The sequence below is a fragment of the Hippoglossus hippoglossus genome, chromosome 13 (assembly GCF_009819705.1).
Source record: "Hippoglossus hippoglossus isolate fHipHip1 chromosome 13, fHipHip1.pri, whole genome shotgun sequence".
Classification (NCBI taxonomy): Eukaryota; Metazoa; Chordata; class Actinopteri; order Pleuronectiformes; family Pleuronectidae; genus Hippoglossus; species Hippoglossus hippoglossus.
Genome location: NC_047163.1, coordinates 3,200,482 through 3,219,792, shown reverse-complemented (window position 1 = coordinate 3,219,792; position 19,311 = coordinate 3,200,482). Strand labels below are relative to the sequence as shown.

At 43.8% G+C, this 19,311-nt stretch overlaps 2 protein-coding genes across 7 annotated transcripts; one reads left to right on the top strand and one right to left on the bottom strand.

The window, feature by feature from the left end:
• Positions 1-16: 16 nt before the first annotated feature.
• LOC117772385 (cyclin-dependent kinase-like 1) lies at positions 17-6,062 on the bottom strand. Of its 5 annotated transcripts, none has more exons than XM_034603487.1 (10): positions 5,914-6,062; positions 5,040-5,226; positions 4,459-4,580; positions 3,526-3,598; positions 2,722-2,812; positions 2,186-2,386; positions 1,746-1,828; positions 1,591-1,647; positions 1,321-1,473; positions 17-452 (listed from the first exon to the last, which is right to left on the bottom strand). In XM_034603487.1, the coding sequence occupies exons 2-10, from the start codon at positions 5,205-5,207 to the stop codon at positions 357-359; spliced, it is 1,044 nt and encodes a 347-aa protein (XP_034459378.1). In that variant the 5' UTR covers positions 5,208-5,226; positions 5,914-6,062; the 3' UTR covers positions 17-356. The 5 variants fall into 5 exon arrangements, with proteins under 5 accessions (XP_034459378.1, XP_034459376.1, XP_034459379.1 ...); XM_034603485.1 differs by having other exon boundaries at positions 5,040-5,223; XM_034603488.1 differs by having other exon boundaries at positions 2,186-2,383; positions 5,040-5,223.
• A 3,779-nt stretch (positions 6,063-9,841) lies between these two features.
• tgfb1a (transforming growth factor, beta 1a) lies at positions 9,842-19,212 on the top strand. 2 transcript variants are annotated; one of them, XM_034603483.1, is made up of 6 exons: positions 9,842-11,119; positions 15,909-16,195; positions 16,310-16,553; positions 17,089-17,239; positions 17,723-17,833; positions 17,939-19,212. In XM_034603483.1, exons 1-6 carry the CDS (start codon positions 10,791-10,793, stop codon positions 17,984-17,986), a joined length of 1,170 nt encoding a protein of 389 aa, XP_034459374.1. In that variant the 5' UTR covers positions 9,842-10,790; the 3' UTR covers positions 17,987-19,212. The 2 variants fall into 2 exon arrangements, with proteins under 2 accessions (XP_034459374.1, XP_034459375.1); XM_034603484.1 differs by having other exon boundaries at positions 9,842-11,121; positions 15,914-16,195.
• The last annotated feature ends 99 nt before the right edge of the window (positions 19,213-19,311 follow it).

Here is a 19,311-nt window from a genome sequence, read left to right as displayed (position 1 = left end):
ATTATATTTTTACCGGTTAAATAGATGAATCAGCTGTTAACACAGACTTCTCCAGAGAACAAGAGAATTCTGGTCCATGTGTCTGAGAGATGATGGCACACTGGTGATTCTTCCTCCTGTGAGATGTTTTATCTGATTAGTGACCGGACTCCTCTGTCGTCGTCCACTATTTGTTTTGTTATAGGAATATCAAGAGGACAAGTGAAAGCGATCACAGGATTAAAACTCATCCCGACTCTCACACCAGGAATAAACAGCATGAATTGTATTTCAGATGATTTCAGGGAAACAAAAGTTTAAAAAGTCCACGTCTCTCAGTTCGGCCCCGAACACGTGGGAGCAGTTGGTTGCGTTTGCTAAATGTTGGGCAGGTGATATTTATGCTTCACCAGTTTCTTCACATCCGGTGCTGGTGAGATGTTGCTGTTTGGTAACTGAGGCAGGTACTGTGCCTAGAGGGGGGGGGGGGGGGGGGGGGGGCGAGAGAGAGAGAGAGAGAGAGGGGGGGGACATTTTTATGCCTTTACATATCAGGGTAATTGTGTTTTTTTTGGGGGGGCAGGGGGTTGTCCATCCTGCCCTCGTGAATGTGATATGTCACAAACACCAAGAGGGAATTTCCTCAAATTTGGTTGAAGTATTAACTTGGACTCAGGGATGAATTGGTTACGTTTTCGTGGTCAAGGGTCAGAGTCACTGATCCCTCACAATAAAACGTCTGGCCTGGTGAACGGGAAGTCTCGTTAATGACATGAAGGAATCTCTTCAGGTTTTGTACAAACATTCTCTCGGAGTTGAAGATAACCTTTTTAGAATTTGCTGGTCAAAGGTCTAGTAAGAATTTTATTTACTTCCAAAATTCACTTAATATCTTTTATGAAAACTTCCTTCAAAGTCTGCAGTGTAAAGCTCTTTCATATTCCTTGGTCATTGTTTGCTTTTGGTGAATAAACTTTTGAAAGTTGAAGTTTCCTGGTGTATTTTCTGTAAATATTTAATTACTGGTTATTTGCTCCTTGTTTTTTTATGGTTTGACCAAAGTCTTTTCTCTCCAGCAACTTGATTGGTTGGCGGAGGTGTCCAAGGCATTCATTCTATCTTATTATTAAGATGGTGCTTCAACATGGTGACAAGTGGTAAATATACAGTAAGATGAATTGTCCTTGTACTTTAATTTGAAATGAATTCATCCGACTGATGGTTAAAAGTTGATTCTTCTCTCAGCGATCAGGGTGAAGGTCATGTGACCAACTCAAGGACATGCACAGTGTTTAAGTTTTAACTTGTGGGAACGATTAGGCCGCCGTGTTCCAGACTCACCCCTGCCTGTCGGCGACGGGAGCCTTTGTCGTGTCGTCTTCCCGGGCGCTCGATCTCGCGGCCCCAGTTGGCTCCTCCTTCCTCCTGGAAATAAGGCAGCTCCAGCAGCTCCTCACAGGACAGGCGGTGAGACGGGTCCATCACCAGGCACGACTGCTCACACATACATGGACAGAGTCAAACACCTTAAATTTGGTTGTTAAAGAGTCGTGACCACGAGCGACATATCAGTCAGGCTCTTACATAAACGAATACATGAACATATCATACCTTCATAACCTGGAGGGCCTGAGGGGAGCCTCCGTGGAAACGCTTTTCCAAAGGTTCCTAAGAACAAAAGCAAACAGAGAATCACTACAACTTGACTACACGTCATCACGTCTTCATCTGGCACACATGCACTGCACATGTCAGAGGGTCGGTACCGTTGTGTCCGGCTCAGGAATACTGACTCCGCTGAAGAACACGTTGGAGCGAAACACCTGCTGGTGACGGGGGATCAGGTCACCTGAGGTCGGGAAGGAGAGAAGTTTAAATCTTCATCCTGTGGCACAATGTGAAAGTGGAGTGTGTGTGTGTCTGGTAAATGAGGAGTCAAGTCCTCGGGGCGCTTTCATTCCCAACCTGCTGGTTTCAGTTCAACTCTGCTGCATCTGCCCATTCGATTTAAATGAACTTGCAACCAAAAGCAGTGAAAGCTGACAGGTTTGTATTGTATCTGTGCTCTTGTGGTTTCATTCTTTTATTTTAACAACACAAGACTGTGTTATTGATGTTGTTTGAGTTTGGCGTGGATAAATTGGTGGATTCATACGTAGATTACTTATTTTGAAGCGCTCATTAATATGGCTTCTTATCAGTGTACCCAGAGTTTTTCGGATGAGGTAGAGCTGGTCCACGTCGGACTTCCCGGGCCAGAGTGGATTCCCGTGGAGCAGCTCGGCGAAGACGCAGCCCAGAGCCCACACGTCCACAGGAGGCCCGTACTGGGTATCTCCGACCAGCAGCTCCGGGGCCCGGTACCAGCGGGTCGCCACATAGTCTGTGTAGTCATCCTCTGGCCCTGCTGGGTAAACCGACACACACCTTCACTGATGTACTGAATAATGAACACTAAGTCGCACACACATTGTAGAGGAGGGGATTACAAGGCAGGATGAATGACTACACGTTATTGTATGGTAACCTAACACTGAAACCTAAGGCAGGATGGGTAAACAGAGACACGCTACACAGAGGGGCACTAACTGGCTGAATGGTCCTCCTGTGTAATGCAGTTATTGTAGCACTGAAGTGTGCAGGCTGTCGACAGGAGAGGCTATAGGCTCCACGTTGAATAAGTCATTAGAGGAACATTGACACTAAATGGTCATAAATGCCGCGGCTCTCCGGACGACCTACTCAGGATGCGGGCGAAGCCGAAGTCGCAGAGCTTGATGACTCCGGTTTTGGTGAGGAGGATGTTCTCGGGCTTCACGTCTCGGTGGATGCACTGGAACATAAAGGCTGAGGATCAGGGATCAACATGACACACACACACAAAGAAAAAGAGGCTTCTAATGATGCTGAAAGAAGAGGAATTCATGTGGAGGAACAATAGCGAGAGATCAGAAAACCTCAACACATTTGATTATCGAAACCTAAGGGCTCCTAATGGAACGGCTAATGACAAACATGATATAATAACTATTAAGAATTAACCTTTGCCCCTTTTCCCCTCAGTTGTTGGTGCATTAGGGACATGGAATACGACGCACCAGCGAAAAGACGATGGCAAAACTCCCCTAATGCCAAATGGGAAAGGAGTCAATTTCCTTTTTTTAGCAGGTTTACCCGCATTTAAAAATTGTACCTGCTGATTTTGGTGTAAAAGAGGTTTTATATAAAGTAATGATTCAGCTAAAATTTGGCCACATGTACATTTATCCCTTTCTAACTACTCAGTAAAATGTGGTGGACAAAGTCACTTAAATGTAACGTTGGGAGACTTTGTCATTTGTCTTTTACTGTGTAGTCACATTAGGGAATTGATCCCTCTGTGACCAGTAGAAGAGGAAATGATAAATGTAACGTACATAAGGTATAAACGTATTATTGTATGTGCTCTAGAACAAACAAAAACCACAATGGTGATAAATCAAAGTATAAATAAATGAAATTCCATAAGGTTTCAACTCAAATACCAGTTTATAAAAATACACTGACATTGTGCTTGTGGCAGAAGTTGACGGCCTGCAGCGTCTGCCACACGATGCTCTTCAGCTGAGCCTCAGGGACCCTGCAGAGAGAGACGGACACAAACAGAAGACCAGTTGTTGTAAAGGAGAAACAAAGCAAAGGTTTTTCCCTCATCTATCGTTCCAGCGATTTTAAAATCAAGACGTGGTGCTTTACGCAGTCCTCGTGTCACCCCGGTAACTTTAGGCCCGGTCTCTAACAGCAACAGCTCCTTTGTTTTCAGGAGCAGCTAGAGTTTCTGCTGCGCTGTCTTGGAGGGAAAAAAAGCTGCGGAGACTTTCTGTGACGTCTTCATCACAAAAGCTCAAATAAAATCCAACGACCACAGGTTTACACGACCTCCCAAACTCTGCTGCCGACGCTTTGCGTCTTTAAAATCTCTCGGCAACAGTCTTCACTCCCTCTTTTCTGAGACACCCTTTTCCTTTCTTAAACAAATAAATGTACTGGATGATTAAACTGAATGTTAAATATGACATCTTCAAATGGGAGGCTCACTTTAGTAGTAGTGGAGATTTTAAGATTCTTTACTTACTAACAAAAATAACACTATGAATGAGGAACAATTTAAAAATACTGCGTTACAACTAAAGGCCCTGCATTTAAAACTGCACTCAAGTAAAAGAATAAAAGCTCCATATACAATTTGAGTTATTTTAACTAATGTAATATTGAATAATGTGTCATGTTTTCAAACATATTCTAAAGGCCAAGTGGGTTTGTGTGTAAAGTAACTAGTACCTGTTGATTAAGCAGAGATAGTAGAAGTATAAAGTAGCATAACAAATATGTTTACCTAAGTAGTACCTAAGTAAACAACCTGAGGAAATGTGTTCAGTTCCATTAGATCGATTGTCATCTACAACGTGACGCGTTCGGGTCACACGTCAGCGGACTTACCCTCGGGGGTGTTTGTCCAGCTCGTTGAGAACCGTCTGCTCACAGAACTCAAACACCAAGTGGAGCCGTCGTTTCCTCCTGAACACCTCCAGCAGGTTGACCAGATTCACGTGTTTCAGCTGCTGTGGGATCAGCAGAGGATGTGGAGGCTCAGTGTCGGCGCGTTACAGAGAGTTGAGTTAAACCTACAGAGGATCTGAGGCCTGCAGAAAAAACTTTTATTTTCTGCAGCCTCATAGTGATGTGCATGGTTTTATAAGTTAGTTAGCAGGATTACGCAAAAATGATTTGACAGATTTCCATGAAACTTGGTGGAATGACATCAACCTTCTTGTGGAGAATACTGATATTTTTGAGTGGGCCACAGCAGAGTTTTGCTTTTATTATCTTTAATCATATCGTATTAGTCTTTAAAAGCAAATTATAATAATAATAGTAAGATGACAGTAAGCGTGATGAATTCCTAACAAAGTGACAGAAGCCAGTAACTTAATGACAGTAACTTAACGAGTGCATGTGGAGCTGCGTGGCAGAGAGGTGAACAAACCCGATCCTATTGAGTGATACTCATCTCTTCTCACCTTCAGCATACGGATTTCTCTCAGTGCGATCTTCTTGATCACCGGGTCGTCCTCGGACTCCACGAACTTCTTGATGGCCACTATTTGACCAGTGTCCCTGTGTTTGCACTTGAACACCACGCCGTAGGAACCCTCGCCGATTTTGGCCAGTTTTTCGTATTTCTCCATTGGGCAGTTGGTTTGCTGCCACGTGTCAAAAACAAGACAAATGTGAGTGGTGGTAAAAGTAGAAGTACTTTGTCATTTCTCAAGTACAATAACATAACTTACTGCTAGTTGCAGTTGGACATAGTAACCTTACAAAACTGAATAAAGCACCTTTTCGATATTATTTTTCTAAATGTTGTTTAACCTGTGAGATAATTCCACAGTCGCTTTGAGTAGCATTCTGTTTAACTAGTGCCGTATTTTTGTGTGTCACAATCATAAACTGTATATGAACATACTATATTTATGTAAATACTTTATATATATAAGTATTGTACTTTATATTCACAATACCTAGATAAACTCTGAATCAGCTTATTGTGCTTTCAGTCAACACGGACCCACTCTGGAATTCTCTGCTTGACCTACAGCGTAAAAACATATATTTTTTTCTACAGGCTTTTAATTGGGGGTATAGTTAAAGAGCACATCTTTATTTTATTTTATGTATTACTATTGAGTCTTTACTTGTCATATGATCTATAGTGAATGTATATGTTGTTTCATAAGGGGCCACAGTGGAGTGCCAGTGCTTTTTTATTTTATTTTATCATATCGTCTTTAAAAGCTAATTATAATAGTGTAATTATCACAGACTAAGAACTTTTTTCCATTCTCCTGATATGAAAAGTGAAATAAAACTTATTTACCTAATGTCCAGTGTCTGTGGTGATCACCTGGAGGATCTCAGTCACTCACCTGAGCAGAGAGGCTCCTCATCGAGGGTGTGACTCCACCGAAACACCGCAGAGCTGCATGAAGGTTATTAGTTCCAGTGAAAGTTATTTGTTCCAGTGAGTTTTATAAGATGAAGGTTATTTGTTCCAGTGAGTTTTATCAGTTGAAGGTTATTAGTTCCAGTCCCCCGCTCTCAGCTCAGTTCCTCCCCCGGGAATCCCTCCTCCCTGGCGGCTGTGACCTCCTCCCTCTTCTCGGTTTATTTCTCCTCAGCTCGGTCCCGTTGATTCTTCATCTCTGCTCCAGGGTTCACGATTCATCTGCGAACACGGAAGTAACGCGTCGCTCTCTGCGATGTTTAACTCGTCTCCATGGAAACGGCGCAACGAAAGAAGCGGACGCAGACACACCGCGATTCACAGAAGAGGGCTGCGCAAGGGAAGAGGCGTGCGCTGTATCCATGGAGACAGGTGACACGTTAGCTTCCCTGCTAGCTAATCAAGCTAGCTCCTAGCACAGTTCAGACGTAATTCAGATGATATTTAAGATAATTCCTGACATTTGAATGATTGATGAGCTGCGTAGAAAACTCACTGAGGTACAGTGATGTCTCCAATGTGCTGTTTCCATGGTTTTCAGTTTGTTTGTTGCCTGTAACCAGTGATTAGTCAGTTTGTTAGTTAACTCAAGTGCTGCAGAGTCTGAAGTAAACTTTACTTTACTTTATTACATCTGTTATAGTTATGTACTTGGAAATTAAGCGTTTGAATCCAAATGATTAATTAATTAATGATGATTAACTTTACCAAATACCCATCTACAATATAAACAGCTTCTTACATGTTTATCATTACTACTACTACTACTACTACTAATAATAATAATAATAATACTTTAAATAAACTCCAATACAAAACATTGAGGGTAAGTAATACGATATCATGTGAAATCAATAAAATACAAACTCAAAGACAGATGGAATAATACGCCATTTATAATTAATGGCAAAAAGAAAATGATAAAAAGAAATATAAGTAATACCTAAAGACATTATAACATGTAATAATAATTAACTTTATTTATATTTCCACTTTCAAAAACGCAGTTTCCAATTTCGATTCGCAAAGGTTTCGGTCTGAAAAGTAAATGTAATTAATAAAATGAAAAGGTAGATACTTAAAGTAAACAGGAAAGGTTTTAAGAAGGCTCTGTCCCCTCTTACTATTAAAAATAAATATAATAAATATAATAGTAAGAGGACGTCTGCCTGACGATCTGAAGCAATGCAGTGATTTATACGGGATTAAAAGATCTGACATATAATCAAGTGATAAACAATATCTTAAAATCAACCCTAAAACAAATAGGAAGCCATTTTAAAATAGGTGTAAATTGGTGTATTTCTACTTGAGTAAAAAGAGGCACATTCTGCTTATAAGTATTTGCCTCATATTACTACAAATACTCCAGTATAGGTTTTCATTATACTAGCTCGTTTTCACCAGTTGAGTAAAGACTGTTTAAAGATGCTGCAGCATCATGTCACTCTGCCACAGATCTGAAGTGTCTGCAGGACCAGCTCTGATGTGGTAACATGAGTTATGAACTATCTGCTCTCTCGGCTGACTGTGAATATCTTTTCTCCCAGCGTCCTCCCTCGGCTCATCTGGCTCAAAGACTGGTGTTTGCCAAACGGCTCTCTGGGATCCTCTGCAGAGTCGTCCAGGACTTCACGGTGAACGATGGGAACACAGAGCATGTTGCACTCTTGTGCTCAGAGACTCACAGACACCTCGAGGTGCTGGCACGGGGAACCTTGTGGCAAAGGGTATGAAATGCCCCATGGCAGACTGGTAAGACTGGTTGGTTGTGCGGCGTCAGTCAGGCACCAGGGTTGTTGTGTTCAGGGGCCAGTGTCAAAACCACCAATGGAGAGCAGAGAAAGTAGGTCAGAGTATATACTTGGGAGTTGTTGCTACGGTGCAATTTAACTTGTATTGTTCCAAGGAGGTTGTGTTTTCGTCTGCATTTGCCTGTTGAGAATAATTAATGGGTCTTGATAAAGTATGAGGGATGTTTAGGAAATTTATAATTATGAGTTTGTGCGATTTGGTGAATTAGATGTGGTTTCATCTGTGACAATATTATTGTCTGTTGTGTTCTCTGCCTCATCTATGCTGCAGTTATAATGACATTTTGCACCACATATTTATTTCACGCAAAAAATAAACCTATATAACTACAAACATTATTTTGACGACAACCCCAAACGCTTGTCTCATCACTAAGAAGAAACCCATCAGAGAACATGTGAATGTCATACCATCTTTGACCAGGAGGTGACAGTGCACACTCACATTTCCTCAGACCCACACAAACAAAACAAGTTACAGTAGGGCTTGTTGACATTTGATAGCTACCTCCACTTTATTCTCAACATCTTATCATTAATGGTTAATCAATGAGAAAATGTGGATGTGAATGTGGGAGTAACTTCAGCGTCTGTGTTTGATTTGGCATCGTTTTCTGTTGTTTGTGTAGCTGGTATTTAGGGGATTTTTTCCTCTTCAGCTTCCTTATGTTGAATGTCACCATTTATGATCATTGTTTAATGAATAGCTCCTTCTCTACATCTTAACAATAGACACCCTTAGGGAACATGGCCACAACCTAAAAAACTCAGAGACTACAATGGCAATTTATTGTCTTTATTTCCCTCTTGAATCATCATCCCTCAGATGGAGACAAGATGATGCAAACCATCAAAGGTTTTGTTTTAGTCTGGACTTTCTTGTGAAAATACACAACCCAACCTCTGAAAGGTACGCAGACCTCGGAGAGGGCACCACGCGGTCCTGCCCTGTTGCCTCTCCATCCCTTCAAATGTCTACTTTTAGACCAAGTCGTGCCAAGTGCCTCAGCTCTCTGGCCTGGCAGGCGCTCACCTTCACAGCCACCAGGTAAATGTGGCGGTCAGCTGGCGAGACACTAGATGCCATACAAGGCATGTTGACATTGTCAGTCATCATGGCCACAACCTCAGACTGGCCAGAGAGTGTGTGAGAGAGAGCTGGTGCCTCTGACTGCTACTAACTCAGCGCGTTCATCTCCTGGCTTCCTGATGTGGACGGGCGGCAGGCAGCAGAACTCTGTCAAACAGCAGATGTTTTACACTGTGGCCGTTACCCTCATTTCCTGGGCGGAGAGCTCCTCGCTCTATTAGACGAGTAACAGGAACCAAAAAAAAAAATAAAAAAGAGTTAGAGGGAGAGTGAGAGACACAGGCAGAGCGAGTGAGTGCAGGAGAAAAGTTAGCTGAGTTCCCACAAATCACTTTGTCACCAGCAAGCTCTGACAAGCACCAGCAAAGAGGGAGCGCACAAGGAGAGAGGCAGGGAGTTAAAGAGAGGTGTGAATAGGGAGTTGTGTCAGAGGAGACTCACGAGGGAGGGTGTGAAGGAGCTGTAGAGGGCATAAACGAGGTGATACCGATGGATGGATAGAAGGGGAGACAGGACACAGACGAGACTGCAATCTGATTCCCAAAAGCAGCCGGAGAGGGACTGTGACTCTTGCTTCTGCTGTGTCGTTGCTGCTGCTGCTGCTGTGACTGGATGCTATACGGTCATTTACAGAGAAGGTTTGTCAAACTTTATACTTTGTCACAGGAGGACAGATTTACTCGGGACAAGGAGAGTTTTGCTGTGTTGTATCCTCTGAGAGATGTACCCTGACAAGTTGTTTCACATTTGAGAATGAGGACACATATAGAAAGACAGCTGTTGTCTCTGTGAAGCAGGCATGAGTCGGAGGGGTTGAAGTGCAGCTGTACACAGATCACATGCTGTTGCTGCTAAAAAAGAGGTAGTCAGAGCCGTGAGTTGTACAAGTTGGTCGGATGTTTTTTTTTACGTGGGGACATTTCTTTATGTCAAAGGTTTCCCACTGCTGTAGAATAAGAGCTGAAACTTTTTGAATATTGTTTTTTTACTTTCATTCTCCTCACTGTGGATACTTGATCAGCACTGGACTGACTCAGAGTTTTATCAGAGCTGTAAAGGAAGCCAGAAGTCATCAAACTTCGACAACAGAGAAATAGGAAATCCATTTCTACACAGTTAAAACACAGGTTAACGGGTCGTTGCTATCTTCTCTTTCTCAGAGGCGTCAGACTTCCATGTACAGAATAATCCTGACTGGTTGAAGAGACCTCGTGGGTCAAAGAGGACAGGAAGCCGTGTCAGCTGAAAGCCATAGTGTCAGATGTAAGTACGTTGGGCGCTGCGTTGTAAAGCTCCCTTCACACACAGACTGACTGTTGAGCAACACAGCCCTGAGCTGACACGTGGGGGGGGGGGTGTATATACGTACTTTATATAAGATAGGATTCAATCGTGTGAGTATAGAGAAGCAGCTCTGTTGTGTGTTTGTAGATTGACGGGTGCTGCACAGGTCTTCTGAGGCTTGGGGGCGCTGTCTGTGTGCATGCTTGGATGGTGCGCTTTTAGCTTTTGACAGCTCCACTCTGGACGCACTTCAACGTCACTGAGTTACCTGCGAGGCTGAGTCAGAGGCTGGCTCATCGCTCCCTGTCTGTCTGCCCACTGGGACTCTCTCCACCTGCCTCTATGCAAACAAGCCACAAGTGTTAGGTGGTTTTTCGCAGCAGTGGCACTGGTAGCCCCGAACCTGTAGGACTCTCAACACTGCTTTAATTGTTCTGCTGTGGGTAAACAGCTTGCGTCAGTCACACCTCTCCGCTGATTCACTATTCCCTGAGCATTGGGGGCAGGCAGTGAAAGAGAAGGTGAGGGAGGATTGACCAAAGAACCGAAGCACAGAAGCCGTCACAGTCAGGTTGGCACCATGAAGCTGGCACTGTTGACGCTCATGGTCGTATACGCGGTGGGCCATGTAAGTGGCATGTCCACGTGTAAGACGGTGGATCTGGAGATGGTGAAGAAAAAGCGCATTGAGGCTATCAGGAGCCAGATCCTCAGCAAATTGCGTTTGCCAAAAGAGCCCGAGCCTGATCAAGCCGGAGACGACGAGGAGATCCCCTCCCCTCTGATCTCGCTCTACAACAGCACCAAGGAGATGCTGAAGGAGCAGCAGACCGACGTCCAGACAGACATCTCCACGGAGCAGGAGGAGGAGGAGTACTTTGCCAAGGTGCTGCACAAGTTCAACATGACCAGTGAGTACCAGATTACTCAAACACAAGTTGTGTGTATTGTGCACACATGGACACCCGTTTGTCATGGAGACTGACGGCTTTACTACACCACTAGAACTGTCAAGTAATGGTTTGTCTGTGATTTATGCTCCTACATTTACAGGCACTTGAGACACACACACACACACACACACACACACACACACACACACACACACACACACACACACACACACACACACACACACACACACACACACACACACACACACACAACCACACACACACACACCTAACCCTAACCCCTAACCCTACACCTTGTATTAGTGAGAATAAGGCATTCCATAGCCACTAACCTTAACCATGATAACTAGACGCCTAACCCGAACCCTAACCCGAACCCTAACCTTAAAAGCAAGTCTTAACCCTCAAACAGCCCAATTGAAAGTGGGTCAGAAAGTGAGGAAAATTATATATGGCAATACACATCTTCTATTCTTGAAAGTGGTCGTTCTTCTGATCTCACATCAAGAGTTGTGTGCGGTGGGAGGGACATCAACCTGTGTCCACCAGAATGACGACATGTAAAAGTACCAAAAACCCAACACACTTTGTTTGCTCAACACATCTAAACATTTGAATCCCCGGGATGGATGGACGTTGCAGCTCCAGCCCAGATTAATCATCATCTGGTGTCATTGCCAATCTTCATCTATAAATTCCCTGAACACGTGTTCCCCTTCTGATCTCCACCCAACATCTTCAGGCGGCTTGACGGGTTCAGAGATCACAGGCGTTACGCGTTAGCAGGGCTGTGAGTTGCATCTGCTCCGATGCTCTTGAGTTGCCTTCATGGTATCCACAGCATTTTTACTGCTTTATTAGCGCTTGTTTGTTTGGCGAGCATGTGTGTGCTGTTTGTGCAGCCAAATGCTTTTGGGCTGCAATCATCCAATGACTCTGAGGCTATTATGATAAACATATTCTTTTGGTTTTGTTTCTTTGCTCCATTGTTCTCCACATGCCCACACTCCTCACTCTATCAGGCAGGCATCCACACTACCCCTCTTTTATCCACCACTTCAAAAGACAGAGTGGCTGGACCGTGTGCAGCCCAGAGGGAGAACAAAAGAAACGTTCATAACGATGGGCATGATGTTTGTTCTGCTCAGATGAAAAACCAAAGAACAGGAGGGAAAACAGAAAAGAAGTTAGACGAGAGAAGACATGAAGTGCACTCCTTCACCCTCACCCTCTCTACTTCTCTTTCATTTTCTGTGTGTTTTTTCTCTCCGTCCCTTGGGGACTGGGGGTTTCCTGAAACTTGAGCATCGGGCTCTCCCTTCGCTTATCCTGTCACCTGTTCTCCATCATATCTTTTTCTTCCCGACCATTTTCTATTTTATTTTCCCTGCCCTTGATTATCCGTCTCTACCCCCCCCCCCCCTTGCCGCTCTCTGCTGGGTTTCCTGAGCCTATTATCTGTGTGTTTGCAGCGTGTTTGTGACAGGGCAGCTTGGCAGGAAGGAAGGCAGGCTGATGGCCACTGAGATCTTGAGTGACTCAGGTCCGGTGCAAGCGGTGCCCATGGGGAGCATGTGTTTCCTACCTCTGTGGAATGCCAGTGAACAGCCCTCCTCGCTCTTAACCCTCGGCGAGGCTTCTTAAAACAGACCCAACCTCTAACAGTGGGAAAGGGCGACCGCCAAGGGTAATTGCAATTATTTAAAAAGAAAATAAAAACCCTACCTTTTTACGAGCATGTGTGGGAGGCAATCAGGCTTCTGTTGTTTATTTTAAACCTTCATTAACAATCTTCTTTGTCATTTATTTCACTTTCTGGTTCTTTTTACTGCACGCCCTGACTTAACTCTCCTGATGCCCCACAGCAGCCTTCAGGGATGCATTGTTCTATGCTGAGTATTTTAGAGCCTAATAGATTTAATATCCAATGTGGTAACTATGTGGCGGATGGGGCTGAATTCCTGCAGCCGGTTTAACAGTAACACCCTTCCTCGAAGCCCCCACAAATTGACCTCTTATATTTAATATGGTGCTCGTCCAATGAACTCTTCCCTCGTTTGGAAATCAGCCCCAGGACGGAGGTGAACACAACGACTTCAAACTAATTATCATATTTATTGGAAAGTAAAGCTGCTACCGCTCTTCGTTGGAGAGCAGAAGCAACCGGGGTCAGAGACTCCCTGTGTAAAACAGGGTGAGGTGGGGAAGCAAGACATCGGCCAGTGGGATATGGGAAGGTGGAGCCGGGCATATGAAGGAGGCAGGTATTTAGCCTGTTGCTGGAATCTCGTTCCTCCCACTGGTAATTACAGGGCTGTCTCCCTACCTGTTACAACAGCTGTCCTGCGGATAGGCCCTGATTCAACACACAAATCCCCCCACACCCATGTTAGTGCGCCGGCTCAGGTGCTGTCTTTACCCCGATCTGAAGGAGCGAGGCCTGATCTTGGTTCATTCGTGTCGAAAGAAATTTGACATTACATTATTTTGATGAACAGTTCAGGGATAATCCGCCAGAGGTGATGCGAGCTCTGCTAATTAGAAAGTAGAAGTGACTGTAGAGTTTAACCAAAATTATGCTGCTGCAGCCAATATGCTTCCTCCGGGAAGTGACTTAATTTCCTCTTTCGTAAACACTCGTCTCACCCATAACACTTTCATCGCAGTTTACTTGAACGAGCTAAAGACGATGACTTTCCATGCGTGGTGTTGCTCGTCATCATCACTATAGGTCAACCGCTCACCACACATACTATACACGGCGGTGACGCTCTGTGTTTCCATTCATACTCTCACAACCAAACATATACGACTCTGCTCTGGGCGGGACCGGTGAAATGTCATCTCGTTTCCCTTTGCACTCCACACCAGCCCTTTTCAGTTTCACTTTGGCTTCGGTACAAGGGGTGAAACTCTACCTAAGCAGCAACACAGATGGCGATACTGGTAAACGATACACACGCAGCCTCGACACGGAGGATCCTGGTACAGCCGGGATCGACCATGCAGCACAAAGTATGTGAGGCTGCGTTGTGTAGCTGCTGTCAGCGAGTACTTCCCGGACTTGAGAGTATGAGATACCCACGTTTGGCAGGGCTGAGGCACAGTAGACCTTTCGGGCCTGGGCTTCAATTCTCCAATTTCTCTGCACCCCCCCCCCCCCCCCCCCCACTCACACCCGTCTACGCCTCACTGCTGTGAGTGAAATTCACATGAGTGCATTCTTCACTCTGCTGTTTTCTTTGCATTGACCCTGTTATACCCCCCCCCCACCCCTCCCTCAACCACCTCCTGTCATTCTCTTTCTACACAGCGTTTCACTCTCGCTCCTCTGCCTTCCTGCACTTATCTTTGCACGTCTTGATGTGACTGAATCCTCTGTAATGTAACGCTGAAAGATTTATGGTCTTTTTAAGCCGTCAGTAGCTTGGCTCTGTTTTCCGTCAGGCTCTGTGCGGGGAATGTTCCTGCTGTCATGTTATGGGCAGGCCAAGGCATAGAAGCTGCTGGAATGGGCAGCACTACTGTAAGAAAACAAAACGCTCTCTATGGTCAACGTTACAGCTGCTGGAGGAGGCCAGTGTTTGGCTGCACTTACCAATATTGGGTAACGCTGTGAACTTGGCCATTCCACTTCACGAACGTGTGTACATACAGTTATGAAATACCTTTTTCCCAACAACTTTTCACGAAGTTAACTTATGAGTAATAAACCTCCCACTATTACATTGCGCAGTAAATTGCTGTGTTGAATGTGCCAAGCACGAATATATCAAATAGATTATAAAGTAAATACTAAAAGTGACTTTTCAGTATAGTGTAAAAACATTAGGAGGAAGAATCTTAAGTGGTTTGTTGATTCTTAAGCTCACGTCCATTAACTGTCCCACTGCCATCCATGTTCTATTATGAAAGAATTCATACTTTCTGCTGCCAAGAGATATTGCACAATGTTTTTCGTGTTTAGTACAAAGTTCACTGCATTTTTACTGTAATTAGGTTTTGCCAATTATCAAAAACACACCAGAGCTCCACCACCACCCCATGACCACAGAATGGAACAAAACAGAGAATAGAGGGAAAGCGTAAATTTCCATTGATCTACTCACATAGTCTTGATTTAATGGTTGTTGTTTTTTACATAATAAAGCAGTGCAGTGTTCATATGGCTTTAAAAAGAGAAATTTAAAACACATTTGACACTAAGTAAAGTTGGTTTCTTTCTTGTTTTTGAGACCTTCTCTTGAGAATGTGGTAGAACAGTAGAAACTGTTTGGTGGGACCTCAGTGGATGATCCTCTTGTTGTCTAGAAGATCCAAATGAAAACATTTTCTCCCCTCAACATGACTAATGGATCACAGAGGTTATGTTTCATGTCCATGTAGAAAGAATAAGCTCTTGGCGCGTGGCAACCATCTACATACGTTTTTTGAAGCCATGGCAGCTTCCATCATAACCATGTAACCATGTGTACTCTACTATTTCATTTCTTAATTTACCTGGGGGGAAGTTGTATTTGTCTTTTATGATATGATTAAAAAACAGAACATATAATTCCCCTTTATAGTTGTTCCCCTTCTTTATGGAAGGAAGACTGAGACGCCAGATGATAAGACAGCTGGTCTGCAATACACAAAGGATCACAAATTGATGAGGGATAACAAGCAGATGACCTCATAGAACAATTCTGTTTTCCACGTCTCTCAAATATGCAATTAAACAACTTTATTGTCTGTAAAAAAAACAAAAAACTCCAAATAAGCCATTTTCCTTTTTTTTAAATCACAGAAAAAAACGACACTTATGACAAGACGGCCAAAAGCATCCCGATGTACTTCAACATCTCTGACATACGACAAAGCGTCGGGGATTACCGCCTGTTGACGAGCGCCGAGCTGCGGATGTTCATCCAGCAAACCACGATAGCCGAGAACCAGCGGGTGGAGCTGTACCATGGTCTGGGCACGTCAGCCCAGTATCTTGCTTCCCGCTTCATCACGAACCTGTCGAAGGACAAGTGGTTATCGTTCGACGTCACCGAGACCCTGCAGAGCTGGCTCAAAGGAACAGGTGGGTTCCAGTAAACAAGTGCAGCTCATCTAGTGATCTAGTGCTATGACCTTTGTCCATCTGCTGCCCTGATGAGTCACCAACCAGTTATGTTTGAAATTTCTGTCCCGCCAGAGGACGAGCAGAGTTTCCAGTTCAGGCTCTTCTGTGGATGCACCGAGAACGAGCCGAACATGGAGACCAGTTTCAGTTTTTCCATCTCTGGCATGGTGACCAAGAGAGGAGACATAGCTACATTAGGAGAGAAGAATCAGCAATCGCCCTACATCCTCACCATGTCCATCCCTCAGAACACCAGCACCACCCACCTCGGCTCACGCAAAAAACGCTCCACAGACGGGAAGGACACGTGTACAGCGTAAGCAATCCTACACATCACACTGTTCTGTTTTTTTATTTTATTTCATTGACAACAAAAATAAATGGCGGCTCACTGTCAGCCGTTCCAGTTAATCCACTTTAAAAGGCTGTGGTCGTTTTAATATCTGTACTGTAAATGCGTAGAGGTTTTCAGCCTCATAGGATAAAGCACAGTGTTCCTCTCATTTACCCACAAACCGAAACAAGGCAAAGCTGCCACACGAGGCAGACGGCCTGACCATCAGGATCAATGGTGGTTTGTGTCTTCTTGCTCAAGGACGCTTAAATGTGTGGAACGGAGGATTTGGAGTTCAAACCACAAACCTTCAAGCCTCTAAACCACAACTGCTCCGGAGCACTGGCTCAGTGCTGTGAGGAGACATTTTGTGTTTTACACTCCAGTTTGAATTCTTACATTAAAACTATTGTTACTGCAGCTTTAGAACTGACTGATTTTAAACATGGGAGCTCTACAGACACTGTATCTGTAGCGTGTCATCATCTCACCACTTTCCCTGGTTTCTCTCGTGCAGCCAGACGGAGACCTGCTGCGTGCGGAGCTTGTACATTGACTTCAGGAAAGATCTGGGCTGGAAGTGGATACATAAGCCGACGGGCTACCACGCCAACTACTGCATGGGATCCTGCACCTACATCTGGAATGCTGAAAACAAATATTCTCAGGTATAGTGCTGCAGCGTGCAGCTACAGAAACCTGACCTCAGAGCCAGTAGTGTAGACTTTGTTGAACATTGTTTTGGCAGTAATGTGTATTTGAACATAAAGTTTTATGAACTTTTACTGGGAAATATGTTAATCTTGGAACTGTATTCTCTTCAGAGTGGAATAGCCTCTAAAATATCACTTAGTAAAACTACAGTGAATAAAAGTCGATTAAATTAAATTGCAAACAATCCCTGATTTCTTTTCCATCAAGATTAAAGAACTTTTCCCTGGTAAACTGTAACGGCCTTGATGGCACATGTCCCAAATGTTCAGTAGTTCTTTGTGTAAACGAGCAAATGAACCAACAAACAGGGGAAAATATAAATAAATAAACGAATCATTCAAAGACTGTTCAACAAGCTAATACCTGTACATGTAATTTCAGTCATGAAACTCAGTTCTTTGTGTTCTCGTATTTCCATCCTGTTTAATGGTTCACAGATTTTGGCCTTGTACAAGCATCACAACCCGGGAGCCTCTGCCCAGCCCTGCTGCGTTCCCGAGGCGCTGGAGCCACTGCCAATCCTCTACTACGTGGGCAGGCAACACAAGGTATGTACACTGCAGCCAAGTAACCTTGATTCTCAGGTCAAATGTTTTCATTTTGATTTGAAAGCAAAAACCTTCTCACGTTACTGTTATTACTTTTACTCTCAGGTGGAGCAGCTGTCCAACATGATCGTGAAGTCCTGCAAGTGTAGCTAAAAAAAACAAGATGGCACCCTGCTCTGCATCCCCTCAAACATAAACTGAGACGGAAGAAGTCATGTTTGAGACCAGAGGAGCGCACGGAGAAAGAGGATGAGAATAAAGAAGACAAGAAAAACGAAAAAGTAGTGAAAGTAATCAGGATCTTTGTGGTCAAGCTGTCCTCCTGCGAGCTCTGCCATTATCATTTCAGAAGCACATCAATCCATGGACTTCTTTATATAGATATTATAGATAATATTTGTATGTGTATATACTTCTTCTTTGCAGTACTGAAATATCTGTCTTGAAATGAATTAATTTATTTGTTGGTTGGACAGATTTCTAAAGAAGCGATTCACACGTGTAAAAGTGCGTCGAAAGGATCGAAAGGGATTTATTATGAACAAAAACCAAGTTGGATAAAATACGCCGACGGACACGAGGACCACGACGACCTGGATGGAAGAAAACTTTTTGTCTTCACATGTCTGACGATTGATCATCTTCCTGCAGAGGTCACAGTCAACGGTGTTAATCCCCAGGAATGGAGAAGGGTGGTTGTTGGGGTTTTCCTGGACAATAATGCTGCAGGTGTTTTTTGGAGAGAGAGCGCCAGCGTAAAAGGACACGAGACAACCGCAGGGACAGTCCGACCTGGGGAAACCCCCGTCCGGCTGAGAGGAGGCTGCTGGGGCTGCCGACTGAACGCTTCACAGGAACCGTCCATCAGTTTTACCTGTTTGTTTTTCCCGCCCACGTGAATTTTTACAATGCTTTCTCGTCACTGTGTTTGTTTTCATAATTGAATGTCAGCTTGTCCTCGGGCAAGTGAGTAATATCACTAGTTGTGAGAGTGATGACACCGTGTTTTTCTCCCTCTCTGGGGACTTACAGCCGGTGTGTTGTCTTTAGATGGTGACGGTCGGGGGATGTGGTTGTGGTGTTGGTTTTAGGGAAAAGCCGTTCAGGACTTGATACACACTTTGCTGTTTTGTTAACCAATTGCAGGCATTTTATTGCCTTTTTTTTTTGTCAGGAACAGTTTTTTACTTTCATCTGAAGTGTGATGCGTTTTGCACAACTCAAGAATGAATTAATCCTTTAGCATTTGTTTTTTTTAGGAAAAAAGAACCAACCCAATTTTTTTTTCTGTTTACTCTCTTTTATAGTGCACTTACCATTTGAAATTTGTATCTGTAAATATTTTAAAAAATTTGAAATAAACATTGTTGTTAAATTATCACGTCAGAATGGAAGATTTTTTTATTCGGCAAAATAAAACCACCTGAGGTGTTTCCACTTGTCGGAGGGCTGAGTTGTGTAAGTGTGTGAGTATTACA